Source organism: Ostrea edulis, chromosome 10 (assembly GCF_947568905.1).
Source record: "Ostrea edulis chromosome 10, xbOstEdul1.1, whole genome shotgun sequence".
Lineage (NCBI taxonomy): Eukaryota > Metazoa > Mollusca > Bivalvia > Ostreida > Ostreidae > Ostrea > Ostrea edulis.
In genome coordinates, this window is record NC_079173.1 from 22,402,950 (window position 1) to 22,427,023 (window position 24,074).

Below are 24,074 nucleotides of genomic sequence, written 5' to 3' on the forward strand. Positions count from 1 at the left end.
ACGACAGGGCAACCCACTGACATAAAGGAGGATGGATATAACGTTCTCTTCGGGCCAGCTACACTCGTGCGTCATGTGCACATCCATATCATCTTCACTCTCACATTTCCGTTCGCTATATTACATTTTGTATAACTGGGTTTTAATTAAATGGTACATTTTTGGAACATAATCTATAATAAAAATTAAAATAGGAAACCGTTTATAAAACCATGCTATCTCGCATGTCACTTCACTCATACCCCCCCCCCCAACACACACACACACACACACACACACACACACACACACACTCATACCCCCCCCCCACACACACACACACTCATACCCCCCAACACACACACACACACACACACACACACACACACACACACACACACACACACACTCATACCCCCCAACACACACACACACACTCATACCCCCCAACACACACACACTCATACCCCCTAACACACACACACTCATACCCCCCCAACACACACACACATACCCCCCCCCCAACACACACACACACAATTACACATCGAACTCAGTATGTTGCAAAAACTAGTGTCTATGAAAGAGGCAAAGATTTGAGTTGCAACTATCTTATTTACAAATTGTATTTCGATATGGAGAGAGAGAGAGAGAGAGAGAGAGAGAGAGAGAGAGAGAGAGAGAGATTGAGGATCATTCTCTACCCAGAGTCTCGTACGCTACTCGCACTACACCTCGTATAAGTGAAGCTTGCGTAACGCGCCCTCTGATGAAAGAATGACATATCACCAAAGGAAAAGTATAAATCATACAAAATGCAGGTCAATAGTTCGGAAAAAAATGATACAAATGTGTCAACGGCGGATCCAGCGCCTGTAACGAAGAATTTTGATCAGGAATGAAAACTGACCAGGTGCTCAATTATTGGGACCAAAAGTTGTGAAATTTATGCCCAGGGTTATTTATCGATAATTTAGTGAAAAAAAAAAAAAAAAAAAAAAAAAAAAAAAAAAAAAAAAAAAAAAAGATTCTCAGCACTTATGTCTTCACCGCGACTGTGGAGTTTTGCCCTGCCTTGGTCTGGACATAATACAACTGTCTATACTGGTATAATTACCAGTTTCAAAATTCTAATTTCTTTCTAGAATAACGAGAGGCCCACAAGCCTTATCGGTCACCCGAGTATTAGTTATAAGTATCACTAGCCCCAAGGGCTATCAAAACTATAATAATTTCCCTGTTCTGCATATCTAAGCTAAATTTCTAATACTCAGCATGAGTATAAAACAAAATGTGTTCTTAAAACACAACCCCACCCCCCACCCCCAGTCCCCATACTATTGAAAAACTTTACGTATCAAATTGCATTGAGATATGTTTTATTAACACTATATGACTTTTTTGGATCTGCCCTAGAGCCCTGGGTTTGTGAATTTTACAATTTTGGTACATCGCCCTCTACTTTTCCTGTGTATGCATTTAGTTTATATATCATTAGCTACACAGTCAGTTTGGGATGTAATGCGGAGTCATCCAGGGTGTGAAATGGAAATCCGTATTGGGCGAGGCGAAGCCGAGTATTATGTCGTTCTTACATACTGATTTTGACTACAGATTACTCCGTTTACCTTATTAAGATATAGGGGTCACGGCGGGTATGACCGGTCGACAAGGGATGTTTGCTTCTCCTTGGCACATGATCCCCCTGGTGTGTCTAGGGGTCCGTGCTTGCCCTACTCTTAATTTTGTTTTTTTATGAGATTGATCACTGTTCATTCTCATCACTTTTCATGCAGACGCTACTGTATAATCGCATTTGACTATCTGCAGTTACTTGGTATAACAACTTTCTACAAAGATGAAGTTTACTTACTACATACGAGAAAATTATTGCTACAATTTCAGTGAGATTGCGAAATGGGTATAGGATGGCCATACGTTCAAAATTGTTTGCTTGCTTACAGAATATTTTACAGAAAAAACTGCCTAATCCGACACCTGTGCTATCCGTTTTACTGGGCAATCCGACCCATAGTTCAATTTTAAATTACAGTGTATATTCATAATTTCGTACGCTTTTTATTTCGACTTATTGTGTAATTTAACAAATATTTATACCCTTTGTATTTCGGATTGGACAGGTTTCAATGTAATCTGTTTGAAAGTACTTCTTAAACAAATGTCATGGAGGAAAGTCATTTACATGTATTAAGCGTGATCAATGTAGGATATACTTATATTCACATATAAACAAGGCCATGTAAAATGAACGATTAATTGTATATTGTTTAACGTCCCTCTCGAGTATCTTTCACTAATGAAAGGTGAAGATAACGAACAGTGATCTATCTCATAACTGCTGTAAACAATACAAAATAGAGAGATGGGCAAACACGGACCCCTGGATATACATGTACCAGAGGAGGGATCAGGTGCCTAGGAGGAGTAAATTGGACATTGGAATGTTGAAGCCTTACAATGAATAAAAGTAGAGGGTACATATTATTAACATATATATTATTATTATTATTAATTACATGAGGATTTGTTGTGATTGTTTTTGTTTTTGTTTTGTTTGAAAGTGGATGCCGTATACTGAATATATAAATACAGGTATGATGTCTCCATATGAAAGGTGAAGATAACGAACAGTGATCAATCTCATAAATCAATACAAAATAGAGAGTTGGACAAACACTTACCCCATGACACGCCAGGTACCTAGGAGGAGTAAACATCCCTTGTCGACCGGTCACTGTCTTAATCAAAATCAGCCTGTGCCAAGAACGGTCTGACAATAGGTATGAAACATGTCATACAGCATTTAACCCAATGCGAGGTTTACCTGATCAGGATATGGGGCTCACGGCGGGTGTGACCGGTCAACAGGAGATGCTTACTCCTCCTAGGCACCTGATCCCACCTCTGGTGTGTCCAGGGGTCCGTGTTTGCCCAACTATCTATTTTGTATTGCTTGTAGGAGTTATGAGGTTGATCACTGTTCGTTATCTTCACCTTGCATTGACAAACTAGATCGTTATAACGACCATAGAATTTGCCAAATGTTGACTTTATACGAGACTGTTGAAACTCTTGTACCATCAACTTGTTTGTCAGTAGCTTGCCTCGATACGCAGAACAAGCTCTTGTGTGTCGAATCAGTTGAGAGATATAAACACCATATGCAGGTGATAATGGAATATTGCTACAATGTGCATAAATATGGGAAGTTGACAATGGAGAAGTTAAAATTATCCCGTTTGTCATAAAGTTGAGTTGTTAGTTTGCCGTTAATATCTACTTCCAATAAGATTTATAAGTATGAATCAGAAGTGGACGACTCTGTGGTGTCTTTTATTTCGAGTTCACTGGGATATATCGAATCGACATATGAATGAAAGTTATTATTGTTAATAGATAAAACGTCGTCGATATATCTAAATGTCGAACTGAAGGCCATGACAAGAGATTTTTTCTTCTCACCTAGAAGTTTTTGAATAAATTCTGCTTCATATGAATATAAAAACAGGTCAGCAAACAAAGGAGCACAATTCATGCCCATGGGTATTCCAACAGACTGTTGGAAGACCTGATCACCAAACACCACGAAGATATTGTCAATGAGGAACTCCAGCATATTTTTTATTTCAACTTCAAAGTACTTGTGCATGGAATCAGAGTGGTGTTTAACAAAATAATTTAATGGATGACTGATCACTAGATATGAATATTTGTGTTTTCCATTTTTGTTGAAGAAGCAACTGTCTATGATGTCAAAAAGCCTAGTCTTTAATTTATTGTGAGGAATGGCCGTGTAAAGTGTTGAAAAGCCATACGTTTTGATGTTGTTGATTTGAGAAAAGTTTTGCGATTTCAAGTTTACTAAAAGTTCTTCAGATTTTTTTTAGAATCCACATTTAATTTACTCCACTTCTGGCAGATGAAGTATAAGTACAGTAACTCATGTTATATAAGTGAAATATGTTTGAAATGCTATTAAGCTATCCTTTGACCTATCTTCAAATTATAGAGCATATCCCTAGACGAATTAAAGATAGGTTAAATTCAATGAATATTGATTGACTAAATTCAATTAGAAATAGGTCAAATTTCTTATTGAAATAGATCCATCTTCAAGCAAATCTGATCCCCTCTTTAATTAATTGATTTAGAGATAGGCTAAAATGATAGATTGGAAGACATTGTGAAATGTTGAAGAATACTGAGTTTAGAAATAATTGAACTTATTTTTGATGAATTAGACCCACCTTCAAATACTTGGACATAGCTATTTTTCTATTTGACGCTTGGCTAAATACTGTAACAATGATATGTAGCATTCATTTTTTTACAAACCGAATGTTTGAATTACAGATTGCACGTCAGTCTTGTATTTTTGCCATTCAAAATTAAAAACACTGTAGAAGCAACTATAATGAACAAAACAAAATGGCGGCACCCATTTTCAGTGAATGTATGCATGTAGAGATTATCTCTATTAATTTGCTGATTTTCTCAGTTTTTCTTATACATACATATAACCTTTAGAGCCTTCGAAGTTCGGTAAAATTCATAATAATTTAATGAAACTGTTTCTTTAGAAAAATATACAAAATGTTTGTGAAAAATAAAGGAAATATATCGCATAATGAACTTGATGAATAATCTAATGAAAACAGAGTTATTACCCTTGGATTCATATTTTGATTGATTTATTGTATTTTGCTTAACTCGAGAATTTTTCACTCATATGGAGACGTTGAAACATATAATTGATTATTCATATATAACTTAGAGTTTTGAAATATTTAAGGTTAACAAGATTTTGTTTTACAATAACTATTGACTCCAACAAATATGTTCCTGCCATGAATAAATCTTATCAAATCACTGTCTCTGCAAATCTTATGACGTCACAGAAGAGTGGAAATACCTTAAAGTGTGATCACGTTTGATCTTCAGAAGTGTCTGGCATTTTTAAAAGATAAAAACTGTCAGTAACAGTTTCCAAGATGTGCAATTATAGGCCTCATAAGATGAGGTTAATTTTTATTTCATTATAATGTGAACATACGTTGATTTGTATGGTTTTTTTTCCGTTGAAGATCCGCTCCTTTCTCCTATGCGTGCTATAGAATTCAATCTTGAATTTTTGTCATTTTTGCCGATTTATTGATTAATTAACCGTGATAGAGGATGTAAATGACTTTATTTATTTGGGAAGTAAAATTACAAAAGATGGAAACTCAGAAATCGATGTTGACCACCGTCTATCCAAAGCCAGAGGAGCCTTTGCAAGTTTAAAGAAAATCTAGAACTCCTCAAAAATCAAACTTAACACGAAAATCAAGATCTTCAAAAGCAATGTAATTTCAGGTCTTCTATATGGTTCAGAATCCTGGAAAGTCACAAAAACCATCTGCAATAAACTTGATGTTTTCCAGAGGAGATGTTTAAGAAGAATTCTAAAAGTTTTTTGGCCAAACAGAATATCAAACAGAGAAATTTACAACAAAACTAAAACAACAGCAGTATCAGAGGAAATTAAGAAGAGGAGGTGGCGCAGGCTAGGCCATGTTTCGAGAATGGATCCCACATGTTGCTCTAAGATGGACACCAGCAGGGAAGAGGAAAAGAGGTCGCCCAAAAGAGACATGGAGGAGAGCAGTAGAAAGAGAGATGAAGGAACAAGGATGGACTTGGGGACAAATAAAGACTTGGTCTCAAGACAGAGCATACTGGAGGTCTCTATAGTGGAAGTCTTATGTGCAAACCAGCACGAAGAGGACTAAGTAAGTAAGTAACCAAATAGGTTCAAATATGAAAACTACAGTAAGGTGCAATGTTTATTATTCTAAAAAGGCAAAAGACAGCTCTCTTCCGATTAGAGCTCTAGCATTATGCGTAAAGGACCAAACCAACCACCAACCCCCAAATTAATAAATAAATTAAAAAAAACAAACAAACAATTAACAACCCCCCCACCCCAACCCCCCCACCCCAAAAAACAAAACCAACATTCGAATCCATAATTTTAAAGTTTAGTATAGATAATACATGTACATGTCTATGAATTGATTCTAAGTTTTATTTTAATATATCATTACAACAACGAAAAAAAGGAAGAGGGTCAAACTTGTTTACTATGCGAAAGATGAAATATTCAATCATATTGCTGAAGCCGAAGAAGTCTCTCAGCAAAAATGACGGATATCTCGCAAAGTCACATCTCCTTAACCTCAGATTAGGAATTTCATCCTCATCTTGTGGTCCCTACAATGCAATTTGTTGCATTGAAATGTAGTTAATTCAGATCCCCGCCCCCGCCACTTGATCATTGATCACTCGTATCCAATACGATTAATCAAGAAGGGGGAAGGGGACTAAAAGAAAATTGATAAAGAAACCTCCGAACCCCCCCCCCCCCCAACCAAAACAAAAAACATAAAATAAATGAAATTTGGCCTATTCTGATGATATAAGAATATTGCCTACAATGTTATCTATCTGTGATATATGTTGCCCTGTGTAATTAAATGTTTATTTATAAAGAATGACACTGTATAACTCTTGTTATTCAATATCCGCAGGTGTTCAGGCATGCATTCCAAAATGACAAATCCGGATTCTTTATCGTGTCTGATTCAAATCTTATTAATAGCCTCGTTTTAACTTGACATTAAACTGAGTGTCCTATTTCCGTTTCGAAAGAGAACTTTGTGTGTGTGTGCTAGTAGTCCGTATCTTCTTCTGAGGATTAACGATAAGTGTATCTCATAATACACAAGAGGTATACTCATGGGATAGAGGGTTTGAGGCGACTGTGTTGGAAAATGACGTCACGTTTTCACCTGTGATCGAGGTGTGAAGAAGTCGATTTCAACGATTTTTTTTGGAATGTGAAGAATTTGATTATATTCTATGGTGTATATTTCAAAAAGTATTTGCAAGAGTTTCTAAGTAAATTTTGTTAAAAAAGTTAAGTTATTGAACAAAAGATTATTAATATCTAAAGTGAGATTTAGTATGAAGACAAGAAGAAAGGTGTCACGAAAATGAATGGAATAGTTTTGAGACAACAGCAACATTACCACAACAGTGTGCCCGGGCTAGGTGTGACCAATGAGGGTAAATATCGACCCTCCACTGCCATCAAGACCGAAACACTGACAGACAAGTACACAATCCAGGGGGAGATAGGGAGGTAGGTGTCAAGGAAGATATATATGTAAATACTAATATTTGGTGTTTCATGTACATATTGATGTGTGCAGTATCTCACCTGAGCCAGTTTTAATGTTTATTTGCTAGACAACAAATTTGACTGTCTTTTGGAAGTTTATATCTTTATGAATTATACCAGTTTAAACAATGAAATGTAACCACTGTAAACTTTTAATGGTCCAAAGGGATTTCCAGTGGTAAAAACCTATGGAGAACAAATAGCTTCAAGGGACCCTCCCCCCTCCCCCAGTAATATGAATATGGTGACATTGTGTGACCAGATACATGTACATGCTGTTTTTGACAGTGTCCATGCCTTCATCTATCAATTTCATGCATAAAGTAGAATGAGTGGTTGCCCCATAATATCTGATAATTATTTGTGTATTTAGGGATACATATCTTATCAGCCTGTTACACCTTTATTGCACATCATTATTGTCAATAAAAGCAAAATGATGACTCAAACAGAAATTTCAAATACTTCTCATATAGTCGACTCGGCATAAATTTCAGCAGCATTAATTTTTTAGAAGACGTATCACTATTGATGTTTAATAGATTTATTTTCATTAAATTTTAAGGTACAATAGTAGAATGTACAATTTTGTACATCAGTCATGCTTATTTGCTGTCATAAAGTTGAGGCATGCAAATCAATATATTGATTTGCAAAAAATAAAAATGTAGATCTTTATCGCATGCATGTACAGCTGCTGATCATGGAGCTCTGGAGTTTGTCTCAATTTTACTGTGATTATGCAATTTATTTGTTCTTGTTGTGGAATATGAGTATCCAGACAAGATTTTAGGGTGTGTTACCTGACATGCAATGTGAGAGGGGGTGTGTCACCTAGCTGACATGCAATGTGAGAGGGGGTGAGTTGGGGATACATATATATATATATATACGATAAACACATACATTCGCAGGGATTTATCTAGGTTGTTTTTACTACCGGTATAAGGTACCTTTACCCTTTGGCAACAAATGGATATTTCCCCTTCCACAGATAAAAAAAATCCCCTTCATTTGTAGAAACTTGACAAAATTGTACAAAAATTTTCAACAAAAATCATTTTTATATATTCCAAGTCATTTTCTATAATTGTCAGACTTACAATATAGATAAAATGAGTTATCAATCAATTTTTATGGCTGTAATAATCTGTGGATATTATATTCCATGGTTGTCCCCCACCCCTGGAAGCTCATGACTGCATTCTCAAAAATTCCCCATAAATTTAAAATGGGTAGTAACATCTAAATGCTGGAGAAAACCCTGTTGTATGTGTGAAATCAAAGACCCTGAATGCACTGTGTATTGTGTATCAGTCTATATGTGCATTTAGTTTGAGGAAAAAAATATTTCATTTATTTCCTACCTACCATAATTCTGACTTTGATGTTAGCAGAAATACAACAGTTTATATTTTTGGCCTTAAATGCACATGATATGTGCATGCACAATTATGAATGCCTGTAATCTCACAACAGTGAAGTGTAGGGTTTCTTCTTGACTCAACACTTAACTGCTTAGACATACCAGAAACACGATCTCTTGATTTTATAATGTTTGAATCATAATACACCAGAACTGGAATACGTGTATAATAATTATATATGTGCAGAATTGATATGCAATATGCAAAACTAGGAATACGTAATGAAACTTTTAGAAACTGAAATTCCTTACTGTTAATTGTCTGTGGTTAAAGCATACTGAAACTATCAGAGTCTTAAAAATGTTTCATCTGATTGTGTACTACATTTTTTGCGTTAGATACATTAAGTGACCTTGAGTAATTTTGGAAGTGATGTAGAAAGTGTATTTAAAATAGGACTAGACTATAAACAAAGGGGAATAAATGGATTATATAATGTTTTTATATTATCGAAAGTAGATACTCTAATTCATGAAATAATTTATGAGAATTTTAAACATCTGACATGTTAACATAATTTGATCTGACAACAGCTTTTGCACAGGCCTTATGAGAAAAGTATGAATTGTGTGGATTTCAAAACATTATTTACTAACTCTGTGGCAAGTTGTAATAGGTACATGAGTGGATCTAGCAATGTACGGGAGTGGATTTAAAGTTTGACAAAGTAATGATACATGTAGGTATGGGGTGGATCTAAAATTTATTTTGAATATATGCTTATGAGGTCTGCATTACAGTTGTATAGCTAGAATTAAAAACTTTCCTTCATAAGACTCATTCATTTGGTATTAAATTCTACATACTAAAATGCATGAAGTAATTTGTATTAATTAATGGAGAATGTTTGATATTTGCTTTACATTAATATAATGTATTCTGATACAAACAGGAAGTGGTATATAGATCATATGATATTTGCTATACACCTACATTTCTCATAGCAGACAGACTTTAGTTTTGTGTATGAAAGCCTTATATAGGTTCATTTGATTGCCACAGAATTCTGAACATGATAAACAGATGGTGCTGTATGATAACTCGGTGACATGATGTTTTTTGTGTAATGTTATGAAGTGTTACTGTGTTATCATTGGAAGTAGTACCTGGGCACCAGAATTATCTTGTAAATCTGTCATTTCCTTGTTTTTTTTTGTTTTTTTTTTGGGTGTGGTACGTCTCACAGCTTGCAATATATTACTTCTTTGAATTTTTTTATCATTTGATGAGAAAATTAATGATTTTATAAAAAAGCCTTTTGTAGCATAAATTTACATATGGGGCTTTCAGATTTATAAATTTAATAGGCTAGCTGAAAATCAGTATTTTCTATTAAGAAATGTTCATGAACATTGAAATAAAAATCCCATTTTCAATAACTGTACAATTTTTGAATTGCTCAATTAAATCTCAATAGAGAGAATGAGTAACACTCAGAAAGATGTAATAAAAGATTAGTTTTAAAAATTGGGTCATAAAAATTGAATTGCTTAAAGTTTTCAGAGTATAGGCATTGCGGTATCCACTGTGTTTTTCATACATTAGAATTAATACCAAAATTTGGAGTTTTCACTTTTAAAATTTGTCACAAATTTTCCAAATGGGTGTTAAAATTTTGCAACGAGATTATCTGATTAAAGTTTTATTTTAAATTTATCAAAATGAGTATTTCAAGCACTATAACCACTATTGTGTCAATAGGATCTTGAGGAGAGAATATTGCAGGACAGTAACAAGATGTTTTCATCATTTAATTAAAACTGCATTTTTAAGACCCCTTCACATTGTCAATTTCATGGTGTGCATGTCATGTCTGACACATTAATTCAGAAAGTATTAAATGTAAACATGGTAAAAAGGTTGTGATAAAAAGCTTAATATAGTTAATATAAAAAATCAAAAGTTATATAATTTTTTTTCATCATTATTTAATTATTAAATACATTTAGAGTGCTTTAATTATGACAATTACCCTAAAGTGCTTTACATGTAATTTTTAACAATAAAAACAAACTAAAACAAAGACAATAAATACATAGACAAAGGCATTAAATTATACTAAAACTGAGGTGTTTTTTTGTTTGTTTGTTGTTTTTTAAAAAATAACTATACATAAATTTTAGGGCAGTCATGGTTCCAAAAAATTTTCGGGTCGGGTCGGTTCTAAATTTTTTACTTCAGGTTCGGGTATTTCGGTTCGGGTCTATATAACTATTTTAAGAATCTAATATAATACTGTTAAAATCAAAAACCTTTATTGTATTTTGTCACAATAATTACTCGGGGACGTGCACAGGACAGGAGTTTAGACTCGACATCCATGGTACTAGAAACAGCATTGTCACTTCTACTCGTTTCCATCCATGCTTTCAATGTTTTGTCATTGACGATGTTGCTCCTGTGGTGTATTTTCAATGCTTCTGACATATCTTACATATATACTGTCATTATTTACAGTTTTGTCGAAAATGCCATCATATGATATAACAATTGATCAAAATACAGCCACCTTTGAGGATTTTGACGACATAATGATTCTATTTTAAAAACCAAACCCAAACCGAAATACGGAAAAATGGAACCGAACCCGACCCAAACAACACGACCCGCGGTTTTCGGTTATTTCGGGTACCCGTTGCAGCCCTATCAATTACAGACTAAATACAAGTTTAAAAAGATATATGTTTTATGTTTGTTTTTAAAAACATAATGAATCCTCGACATGAAGATCCAATGGAAGGCATGGAAGAATTCAACATTGAAAAATTCCCAGTATCCCAAAATGTTGTTTTCTCCTAAATCACATCTGTAGGGCATAAGGTAGTTTTTAAAAATGGTGTGAAAAACACCTGGTCTGCTTGAACATTTGCTGTTATTTGTTACAAGTTTTAAGTGTTTTGATGCACAAATTTATGCATGTATACATGACTTGCTTCTGACTAACATAAAAGGGATTACAGACACAGATTCTTACAAATATCTGTCACAAATAAACTTATCATGCTTGAGGTATCAAATAGGCCTAGAACTTGTGCATGTATGTTACTGTAAGATTTTATGCAATGTGTAAATGGACCATGAATTTTTCTGTAGACCTCTAATCTTATGGACTCCCCTTTGGATTATCACTTACACTTAATTCAATGGGTGTCTGTAGTGGTACATCATTTTAATGGGTATAAACAATACAACTATATGTCCAAGTGCTCCACTGGTATTAACTGTTGAATAGGAAATAGACTAATCTGTTAATCCAATTTACTTTTTAATAATTGTAAATAGTTCTACTATTATTCCCAAACTCCCACTTTTTATGTATAATTTACATTAAAAAACCCAGGTAAACTTGCGCTACAGGTATGTAGCATATCATTGACTTATTTTGAAAATTTTGATAAATTTTGGTAATTTGATTATTTCAAATTATGATTTATGGGATGTAGACCAGTACAAACTTTATGTAAACAGTTTGAGAAGAGATGAATTTTGATTGTATGCCCATGTTCATAATAAAGCAGACTTTCAGATAGTTTACTTTTAGTCAGTATTAAGTGCAGACCTGTGGATCTTCTACATGCAATCCCATGTGGAGTCTGGTTTTATCGTCATTGTGGTTTAGACTGGAGAGCACTGAGCAGTAGTTTTATTTTTATTTCACATTCTGTAGACAGTCCATTTCTAAGCCTCAGATAATTGACATGCTTTACTTAGGACCCTGGGGGACTCTCAATATTTGTATGTAGTCAGATAAAGCTCCAGCTCAGAAGATCCAGTTTATTTAAATGTCTGTTGATTTTGGGGATTAAGGCTTCTCAATTTTACTCTCTAGACCAGTGATCTTTTCTCTTGGAGTCTTTGTGTTGTTGTTTACATAGGGAAATATTTTTTTGAGACCTGAATGTTTTTGTCTACATTAGTATATACAACAAATGTATACAGTGTAATAGTAACATGTTTTGTGGATGGAGATTTCAGAATTTGAAAGTACCTGAATAATTAATTTCAAGTAATATGTCATTTAAAAAAAATATATATACATACAAATTTTGTAAAATCATTTATTTTTGTCAGATCAAACATAAACATTTGTAGTTCAATCTGGCAAGATGATGAAACATGGTCAGGGTAATTTGCTGGCTTGTGGCAGAGTGGAAACACCTAGTCATCTAAATATATAATATGTCCCCAGATTCTCTGATTGCACTGCAATTGCTTCCTCTATCTGCAATTATTTTTTTTAAGGTATTCCATCCACTTATTCTGTCCTTAAGCTGGGGACATAGCTTGTATCTGTATGTCCCTCACCCCCCACTCCCTGTTATTTGAAGATTTGGGGGCATATAAATACTTGTACACAGTTTTTGATGTGGCCATCTGTATGTTTCTCTGCTAAAACCTGAACCTTGGCCATAACTTTTGAACAGTTTGTGCTAGGGCTTTCATATTTCTAATGTGTACTCCTTCTGACAAAACCTTTCTTTTGATACTAAATAGTACCAAAAGATTTGACATCATGACCTTCACCTTAGAGTTTAACCTACTTTTGAAAAACTTTAACCTTGCATGGCCATGTAACCTTTGTTGGCTTAAGTGATAGGTCATTCATATTTCACATATTCCTTGTGACAAGACAATTCTTTGGATACCTGGGGATTACTCTGCTACCACAAGGAGTCACCAGTGTTTCACACTCACATTTTTTATGCCCCCCTTCAAAGAAGAGGGGCATATTGCTTTGCACCTGTTGGTTGGTCAGTACACCACATGTTGGCTGTTCAATATCTTAAGATAAAACCATTCACTTGACCGTAATATTTCATATGTGGGTTGGTTATGAGTAGAAGAGGACCCATATTGTTTTTCAGGTCCAATGGCCAAGGGTCAATCTACTCTGGACATAGAAATATACTGTCGATCAGCTCAATATCTTGAGAACCCTTTGCTTGACAGACATCAAACTTGGTACACTGGTAAATCTTCAGGACAAGATGGCCCCCATTGATTTAGAGGTCACATGGTCAAAGGTCAAGGGTCAAACTGGACATAGTAATATACTGTCTCCTAGCTAGTCTCTTATATTTTAAGAATTATTTGCTTGATTGACACCAAACTTGGTACACTAGCTGGTACAGCGTAAGGAGTAGATGACCCCTATTGACTTTTACACATGGTCCATCTATACTCTTGACATAGGAAGATATTGTCTGCTCAATATTTTGAATTGATGATACTATACTAACTACTATCAATTAAATGATATGTGTGTTGTGTGTGTATAACCCTTTTCAATTTTGCACCGGGGGGAGGGGGGGGGGCATATGTGTTTTACAAACATCTCTCGTTTTTATTGTATCTAATACAGTATTGAGTATGTGCATTTTATTTTAGTTGTGTGCTTAGTACAAATCATTTAATTTAAAAGTTATAATTTATTCCAATAGTGTTTGACTACATGCATATATTTATTTCATACTTGAAATCAAGGAGACAACTTCTATATTACTCATACAATCTCTGATATCAGGTATTCTATTACAAATTCAGTTGGGTATTGTGTACACCACTGAAGGTGTGATCTTCTCGTATTTATTGGATTACATTCAGATGTGAGATTTTGTATGCATCAGTTAAAGCACACACTGTAATATGTATGCTCTTTTGACATATGCAGAAAACTTAATGTTACAGTTCTGGTTTTGTTTCAGTTTTGTTAGTTCTTAGGGTCACAATATTTTTAGAAATTCTGTTAGAGATAATTATTAGTTTATTACAAAGTTTGTCTTAATTTACAGTCTAAATTAAAATGCTATATAATACAGTAAAACCTGCTTATAACGAACACGCTTACAATGAGGCCACACTTACTGTGAAATTATATATTTATTCCAGTACGAGAGGAAAATAAGGAATCTTGTATTTGATATAATGAAGTGTGGATAACAAATTGTTTTTTTGTGAACAAAGCAGAACTGATAAACTCTGACAAATTCAATAGATAAATATATATACACATACTCTATTTTACCACAAATAAAGAAAAAACTAAATTGATACATATTCAATTCAAACACACTTTCATATATTAGTACGTTCTTATGTTTTTTGTAGTTTGTAGGACTTCAGCCTATCTGAGTGAGAATTAAAGCTTGGATTTATTTCATCGTATAATATTGGTTGTTATTTTTAATGCTTAGATTTTTGGGACTTTTTCATATAATGTTAATGTAAAATTTATAAGGTTCATGATAAAAAGAGTACAAAAATGGCTTTCTTAATTTTTTTATCAAATAAATGCATGTGACCCGTGATGATCATGCATAGAACATGAAATTCATAAGGATTTATTAATAAATAGGAAGATCTCTGTCATTGAAAACTGGTGTTTGTGTGTGTGTATGTATATATATATATATATTAAACTGTTCCGTCTGAAACTATGATTACTCTGTCGTGTGTGAATTACGAAATAACAATTGTAATTTTACAGGATATGTTTATGATGTACTACAAATGTTATATCGTAAGTGATCAGAGATTTTTTGTCAATTAGAGTTGATAAACACAATTTTCATTTGTCAATTGACTTTGTGTTTCAAAAATTTATGTCATTACTTTCAAAACAATTCATTTTGTGCACATTTCTTAAGATAATTTGATTACACTTTATGCACGTAATCTGTCAAACTGTACATGAAGTTTTGTGGATTTATTATGTTGATCAGGAAGTTGATTTTCAAAGTTCTGTGAGCTGATAAAACACCTCTGTACTTCAGAACTAGATAACATTACATCAAGCAAAAGTGATATATTTACACATATATATGTATTATACAATGTATGTATGTTACAGGGGTGTGATTTTTCCTCTTTTCAGAGGAAATCCTCTTATTGGCTCAATTTTTGTAACTTTCTGATGAAACACTCTGAGTTTGATCTAAAGTGTCAGAAAATTATATTTTTCCAGGTAGGATGAGGTTTCTTCCTTCCTCTTTGAGCAGTTTTCCTCTGATTTCTGAGGAATTCATGCAGTCACAGCCCTGAATTGTGAACTTATACGATGGAAAAATTCTGACTGTGCCAACATCTGCACACTTGATAGTCAAATGACAAATGGCTAGCTGTCCTATGTATTTCTTTGAATCTTTGTAATCGTGATAATTAGTAGTTTACAGGATTCCTAATTAGTGCTGGTGTTCTTTGAATGCACTTACCATGTGTACAACGTCAGGATTATTGCTCAAGCTGTACTACATTAATTAGTACAGCATACTTTTGTAGGAGAGATCTTGCATGTTTTACCTGCTCAGCTGTTGGGGTTAAGTTTCCTATACAGGTGTAATTGATAACCTGTTATATCCCTCACTAATGACCATTAGGTTTCTCCTTAGATCAGGTCTTTGTCAGTGCATGTCAACAAATGCTGACTTGTGCTGGGCAATACGACAATGATATCGCCCTTAGTGCCTGTTATACAGCCCTCCTATCCTGATTAATGTTGCAGGGACCCCCTAGAGAGCGCACCTTTGATGTCCAGTATTAATAAAAAAATTATTTTGGGATCTAGATTTTCTTCCATTGTGTGACCTTTGGCATATTGTTTGGATGCAGTTTTCTTTAGAGACAATTGGATTTCCATCATGGGGACTGCCTTTAATTAGCGATTAAATTAATGTGACTATTAAACTAGTCAAGGTACAGACCTGAAGGAAAAAGTAGAGCCACTTTTTGGAAATTTTTATGAAATTCACAGAAAGTGAATAAGATGTGAAAATTTCTTCATGAGTAAGTCCAGCCCTCCCCCTCCTTTCCAGTGAAGTGAATTATAATGCTGGGATCTAGTAATTTGATAATTCAGCTGCATACAGACTAGGCAGCTCAGATCTAGATTCGTGTATATTACGTAATTCATACACCTGTACACAATGCATACCTTTACAATTGTATGTCATTAAGAACATTTTACTCTGTCCTTTGGTCATGCTGGTATTGTATTTGTTTCAAAGATAATTGTTTAGTATTCAGGTGTACCTCAAAGTAAGTGAAAAGGCAGTCCTCAATGTCTTTTTTGTGTGGTGCTTATCATACTATTGCATTTTAAAAAATCATATTTTAAAGTAATTTGCTTTAAAACGGAATATAGGAGTCTGCCTTAGCAAATTCAGAAGTTAAAAATGTTTTCTTAAATTGCCATGTATATTGTTGTTTTTCCAAAATCACACTAGATCAAGGATCTGATAATGAATGTAATTATACAAACATTCTGATATGAATTGAATTATATAGACATTGTGTTAGGGATGTAATTTTACAGAGATAAAAGTGATGGGGATTATACAGACATTAGTAATGTAATTATACAGACAGATAGGGATGTAATTATAGAAATAGTGATGTAATTATACAGATAGGGATGTAATTATACAGACAGATAGGGATGTAATTATACAGACAGATAGGGATGTAATTATACGGACAGAGATGTAATTATACAAATAGTGATGTAATTATACAGATAGGGATGTAATTATACAAATAGTGATGTAATTATACAGATAGTGATGTAATTATACAGACAGATTCAAATAGTGATGTAATTATACAGATAGGGATGTAATTATACAAATAGTGATGTAATTATACAGACAGATAGGGATGTAATTATACAGACAGATAGGGATGTAATTATACAGATAGGGATGTAATTATACAGATAGTGATGTAATTATACAGATAGGGATGTAATTATACAGACAGATAGTGATGTAATTATACAGATAGGGATGTAATTATACAGACAGATACTATCTAATTAAAATTAGATCTTCCATCCGCTCCCCAGTTTTCAATACATCGCGTGGAAGCGACGTATCGAAAACTGGGGAGCGGATGGAAGATCTAATTTTAATTAGATTGCAGAGAGATAGTGATGTAATTATACAGATAGGGATGTAATTATACAGATAGTGATGTAATTATACAGATAGGGATGTAATTATACAGATAGGGATGTAATTATGCAGATAGAGATGTAATTAAACAGACAGATAGGGATGTAATTATACAGATAGGGATGTAATTATACAGATAGAGATGTAATTATACAGATAGGGATGTAATTATACAGACAGATAGGGATGTAATTATACAGATAGAGATGTAATTATACAGATAGGGATGTAATTTTACAGTCATAAAAGTGATGGGATCATTATACAGACATTAGTAATGTAATTATACAGACAGATAGGGATGTAATTATACAGAGTCAGATAGTGATGTAATTATACAGACAGATAGGGATGTAATTATACAGACAGTGATGTAATTATACAGATAGAGATGTAATTATACAGATAGGGATGTAATTATACAGACAGATAGTGATGTAATTATACAGACAGATAGGGATGTAATTATACAGATAGGGATGTAATTATACAGACAGATAGTGATGTAATTATACAGACAGATAGTGATGTAATTATACAGATAGGGTTGTAATTATACAGACAGATAGTGATGTAATTATACAGACAGATAGGGATGTGATTTATACAGACAGATAGTGATGTAATTATACAGACATATAGTGATGTAATTATGCAGACAGATAGGGATGTAATTATACAGACAGTGATGTAATTATACAGATAGGGATGTAATTAATATACAGACAGTGATGTAATTATACATATAGGGATGTAATTATACAGACAGATAGAGATGTAATTATACAGATAGAGATGTAATTATACAGATAGGGATGTAATTATACAGACAGATAGGGATGTAATTATACAGACAGATAGGGATGTAATTATACAGACAGATAGGGATGTAATTATACAGACAGATAGGGATGTAGCTATACAAACAGATTTGGGTTATAAAGTCATTATGTAGACCTGATCATCATGCTAATATGGGTATGATTATCAGCATTTTTATACAGGTGTAATTATAGACATTTTGATATTATGTAATATTATTGTAGATATTTTTGACATGGGTGTAATGATGTACAATTTGGTATGCATGTAATCATAGACATTGAGAGTGTACAGACATTTTGACCATATCATACAGAGATTTTGATATAGCCAGGTTTTAGTATTGAGACTAAATTAAAAGTGCAGGTAATCCTATGCTGAAACGAGGGTGAAATATGTCTCCCTGAGCCTTTAAAATGGAAAATATTTGGTCAGCTCTGAAAAGGGATTAGGGATAGAAAGTCACCTGTGTTGTCCAATATTATCTCAGGCCATGGTCTTGTATGTCCAGGGCAGACCTGTGGGTAACATGTTTGTTTAGGAGATTTCATAATTGGCATGTTAAATCTGGGGTTCTCAGTTGCTTTAAATATTTATCACGCAGATGGATATAATGTTATAAAGCCAATGAAAATAATATAATTGTTTTCTCATCTGTAACCCAAACTTCTCATCCTCAGCCTGGACTGTTTAATTCGAATGCAGCTGTTCTCAATTGGAACATTGCACTCAAAATGATTTGGCCAATGCAAGAATGCAGAAAATTGAATGGCATTAATTGAGTGGCATAAAGTAAAATCGTTATAGGACGTACTGCCCTGTTTGTCTGAGATTTTCATTTGGTCATTGCCATAAACTGTCTGACTATATTGTCTTGACTCATCCGATGGGAATTTGTCACAAATCTAGATGGGCCACCTGGTTTGTGAGAGCGAATGTCTGCTGTGTGGGTTAATAGAATTAGTATAGGGCTAGTGGGTCTTGTGCTACATAAACCGATGGTAAAACAGTCGGGCTCTACATGATATGAAAGGGGGACTCTTGTGTGGCTTTTCCAAGCTCTTCAGTATCATAGAAAACGAAGAGGATGGATTGGGTGTTAATTAATCTTCATAATATAAATGTAGAAGTTTTTCTTTTTATTAAATTATTACTATCTGGACCCTGATTGGATGTGCTTTGTAATTAATTGTGTATTTGTCTTTCTGTTTGGCAGTGTTGTCGTGATAAGTTATGAAGTTATAGTTTTTACAGAATTTTGTCTTGGAGAAAACCTCATTTACACATGTACATGGTGTACTTGCATAAAATATAACTATGAAATGAACAAAGTGTTTATTTCACCGATGGCCCCATGTTTACTTAATTGGTTTAGCATTCCTTAAAGAACCAGAGAGGTGGAAAATTTTTGTGATGAGTGCATACACTTTCTGGCCCTGCCAATAGAAAATAGCTTACCATCTGCCAAGCACTGACATACTCAACTCATCCCCACAATTTAAATTGGCTTTACTAGTTTTGAAGAGGGCTTGATACCGTGGGGGATTTGAAAGGCTGTGGGTGTTTTGTTATTGATATAGGGTAAAAGAAGTCTGAAGTGAGGTTTGATTCATCTCTCAAGGAAGGCCATTTACTAACTGGCTGTCCACTTAATTTTATAATAATTAGAATCTTATGTTGATGCTCATATGTCTCTAATACTATCAAAATTACATCTAAGAAACCACGTACAGTTCATCATACGCCCTGCACATCCATAGCACCCATGATATGCGACAACTGCATCAGAAAACTGCATCTTGGTAGTTGTCCTATTATAAATTTAAGTCATGAAAATTTGCAGTGGTATTTTTGTGTCAGGCGGGAATGGTCAATAATTAGCTGTGTGGTCCTTCATGTGCAGTCATCTGAATGGTAGTTTCATTCAGAAATCTTCATTACAATTCAATTCTGAGCAAGAAGAAATCACAGGTTTTTTTTTTAATGCAGATATCACATATTATAGGTGCTTTGGATGTGTATTGGGCATATGATGAACTGTACATAGCTTTTAATGAACCTGAAAGCCAGTATACCAAAGATATCAACATTTTATTGATTCGTACGAAAAGCGATTTGATAAGAGCGTATTGTAAATATTTGTGTAGGATGAGTATGGTGTCTTTGAATTGTCATTATTAATGGGTTGTTTTAAATTTAAGTATTGTACAATGAGGGGTATACCTATAAGAATTCCAATAGTATTTGTGACACGGTGTTTGACCCTTTAATTGGCTGTAAAGGTCAGATTTGTATTTAAACTCCATAAAGAGACAATTAGTAAATAATGGAATGTCTTATCAGTTTGAAATTTGTAGATGAACATCTCGTGATAGAATGGTCAATTACTTGCAGTCGATCAATGCAGCCACAGTTTTTTCTAAACTGAATGAATATATGCATTCAAACTAGATTATTGAGGGAAAATGTACACAGAATTAATTATATTATAAAATATAGAAAAAGGTGTCGAAAATGCAAAATAAAGAAAATGAAAATAGAAGAAAAGTGGCATTAGGCAGATTCGAACCATATGGCAATTAAAACATGAGGACTTAAATCATATACTACATATGTACCAGCAATACGTGGAATTTACTGAGCTCAGTTCTAATCACAAGTAATTTACATGTAAATGTGAACCAGGATTTCAAAAACAGTTCCTCTACTTTCTTGTTGGTTTTCGTGAATTTTTAAAATGTAAATTTAAACGTCTGAAGATTTTTTTAAAGATGAAAGCGCTTACGTTTGACTACGTGTTGTTATATTTTATTTAATTATATATATATATATATATATATATATATATATATATATATATATATATATATATGTATATATATATATGCGCATTGCCTACTTGACTTTGATTCAAATTGAATTTATAGATGTTTGAAAAATCTTTTTTTGATTTCTTCCTTTTGCATTGTTCATACAGGAAATTATTTCCAAATTTTATCAAAGAATTGACACGGAAATCAAATACTAGGAAGATTTAAAGAGTAGTGCATTAGCATACGACTTACATATAACATAAAACTTATTATATAAATAACAAATGAAAAGATTAAGTTCCCATTTTAATGCAATTTCACATTGTGTTTGATATTTCCATATTTTGCTGAGGTTTACTTTTTTTGTTTTATGAAATATATCTCACAAAATTTTTCAACATCATTGTATCATATGGCTTCACCATTACAAGCTGCCCATTTCAACTGCCTGAAACCTCAGTGCATTAGCCATTGAAAATGCAGATTACAAAACAGTTGTATGAAAATAGGATGTAATATAATAGGTCAAAATACCATGTTGATTTTAAAATGTATTGTCAGACTAAATTGCAAACAAAGTTGAGCTACTGCATGAGTGTTCAGGATATCATTTAGAACATTACACTGAGGTAAATTCGAAACAAATTCAGGACATCAATTAATGTTTCCTGGAAATTTAACGTAGTTGAATATATCTAGTTGTAGTTTTTTAAAAAAACGAATTTAAAATTAGAATTGATTATTGTATTTAATGATGCATGTATCTTTTCTTTAGAGGGAAGTTTGCTGTGGTACGGAAATGTCTCAACAATGAAACAGGAGAGGAAGTGGCTGCCAAATACATCCGAAAGCGGCGAAAGGGCAAGTCTTGTCGAGATGAAATCCTGCGAGAAGTTGTTATGTTAGAGCTAGGGCTTGAACATCCAAGACTGGTGGACCTCAAGGAGGTGTTTGAAACACAGAATGAGCTCATACTCATCACTGAGTAGTAAGTGTCACTCAAATCTCGCATCAAACTCGTACTCGTACAATGCCACTCATCACTGAGTAAATAGTACTACTTACAATGCCACTCATCACTGAGTAAATAGTGCTACTTACAATGCCACTCATCGCCAAGTAGATAGTGCTACTCAAATCAAACTTGTACTCATACCATGCCACTCATCACCAAGTAAATAACTTACTACTCAAATCAAACTCGTACTCATCACCAAGTAAATAACTCACTCAAATGTTACATCTCAAACCAAACTCATCCTTGAGTGAAGGAATGTCATTCCACTCCAGGGCAGGGCCAGACATCATACACAGTGTTTATGTGTGCGTGATTTAGATTATCTGTGTCTTCTCTGTTGGGATATTGGTGACAGTAGCTCAGTGCTAGAGCATTATCCATAGCTTTGAAACTGGGAAGTTGGGAGTTAGAGCCCCGCTCAAGCTATGGTCACATCAAACCCAATACAGAAACATTAGGTAGGATTGTTCCTTCGCCAAGCGCTCAGCATTTAGAAGTAAGATTCATGGGTCTTATGGATTTGACCTTGAAAACGGAGGTCCCATGTCCGGCAGGCATAATAGCACTTTAAAGAACTCTCACTTTTATGGCCTTGAGTGCTAAGCTTTGTGTAGGTCTCTAAATTTGTGGTACTTCACCTACAACTGGTGATGTCTCGATACGAGTGAAAAATTCTCTTTGAGATGTTAAACAAACTCACAAATATAATAGTTATTATCTGCATTTACTATGCCAGAATATTAGTCAGGGTTTGAGCAAATGGTACATAAGCTGGAGACGTGCACCTCGAGTAAAACCTTGACCACTATTTTGGCATAGTACATTTGTGTGTGTGTGTGTGTATATATATATATATATATCATCTGTTAGAGTAGAGCTGCAGTGGCATAATAAATAACGCATTCGCTTACATGTATGCAAATTAATTCACATTTGATGCTCTTTTCATGTGAAATAATTCATGTTAAAAATTTCTCGTGAAATTTATGTGAGGCACATTTGTAAGAATGATAAGAAAATTCGTATTGTAATAATGACATGATATTGTGTATTAATGTAATAATGACAAGAAATTTCGCATCATAATGATGACATGATTTTGTGAATTGTAATACTGATGTGATTATAGTAATAATTCCTTGATGACGGTGGATCTCTCTGTTTACAGTTGTGCTGGTGGAGAGTTGTTCACAGAGTGTGTAATAGAGGAGTCTTTCAGTGAAGCAGATGTTGTCCGGTTCCTGGCACAGATTCTGGAGGGTCTGGACTACCTCCATGAAAGAAACATAGTACACTTAGATCTTAAGGTACAGTAGTCAGTCCATTGTATCCTTAAAGCTTAAGGTGCTATAGTCAGTCCATAAAACACCTACATATCTTAAGGTACAGTAGTCAGTCCATTGTATGCTTAAAGCTTAAGGTGCTATAGTCAGCCCATAAAACACCTACTTATCTTAAGGTGCAATAGTCATTCCATTGTATGCTTAAAGCCTAAGGTGCTATAGTCAGTCCATAAAACACCTACTTATCTTAAGGTGCAATAGTCATTCTATTGTATGCTTAAAGCTTAAGGTGCTATAGTCAAACCATGAAACACATAGATATTGTAAGGTGCAGTAGTCATTCCATTGTATGCTTAAAGCTTAAGGTGCTATAGTCAGTCCATGAAATACCTAGATATCTTAAGGTGCAATAGTCATTCCATTGTATGCTTGAAGCTTAAGGTGCTATAGTCAGTACATAAAACACCTACATATCTTAAGGTACAGTAGTCAGTTCATTGTATGCATAAAGCTTAAGGTGCTATAGTCAGCCCATAAAACA

At 34.0% G+C, this 24,074-nt stretch overlaps 1 protein-coding gene across 1 annotated transcript in view; it reads left to right on the forward strand.

The window, feature by feature from the left end:
- The first annotated feature begins 6,606 nt into the window (after positions 1 to 6,606).
- Positions 6,607 to 24,074, forward strand: part of LOC125665544 (serine/threonine-protein kinase 17B-like) — a 37,971-nt gene continuing 20,503 nt past the window's right edge. Inside the window, exons 1-3 of the mRNA XM_048898231.2 lie at positions 6,607 to 7,183; positions 22,008 to 22,220; positions 23,419 to 23,557. Coding sequence (XP_048754188.1) covers positions 7,035 to 7,183; positions 22,008 to 22,220; positions 23,419 to 23,557 — 501 coding nt within the window. The 5' untranslated portion in view covers positions 6,607 to 7,034. The remainder of the gene's footprint in view (positions 7,184 to 22,007; positions 22,221 to 23,418; positions 23,558 to 24,074) is intronic.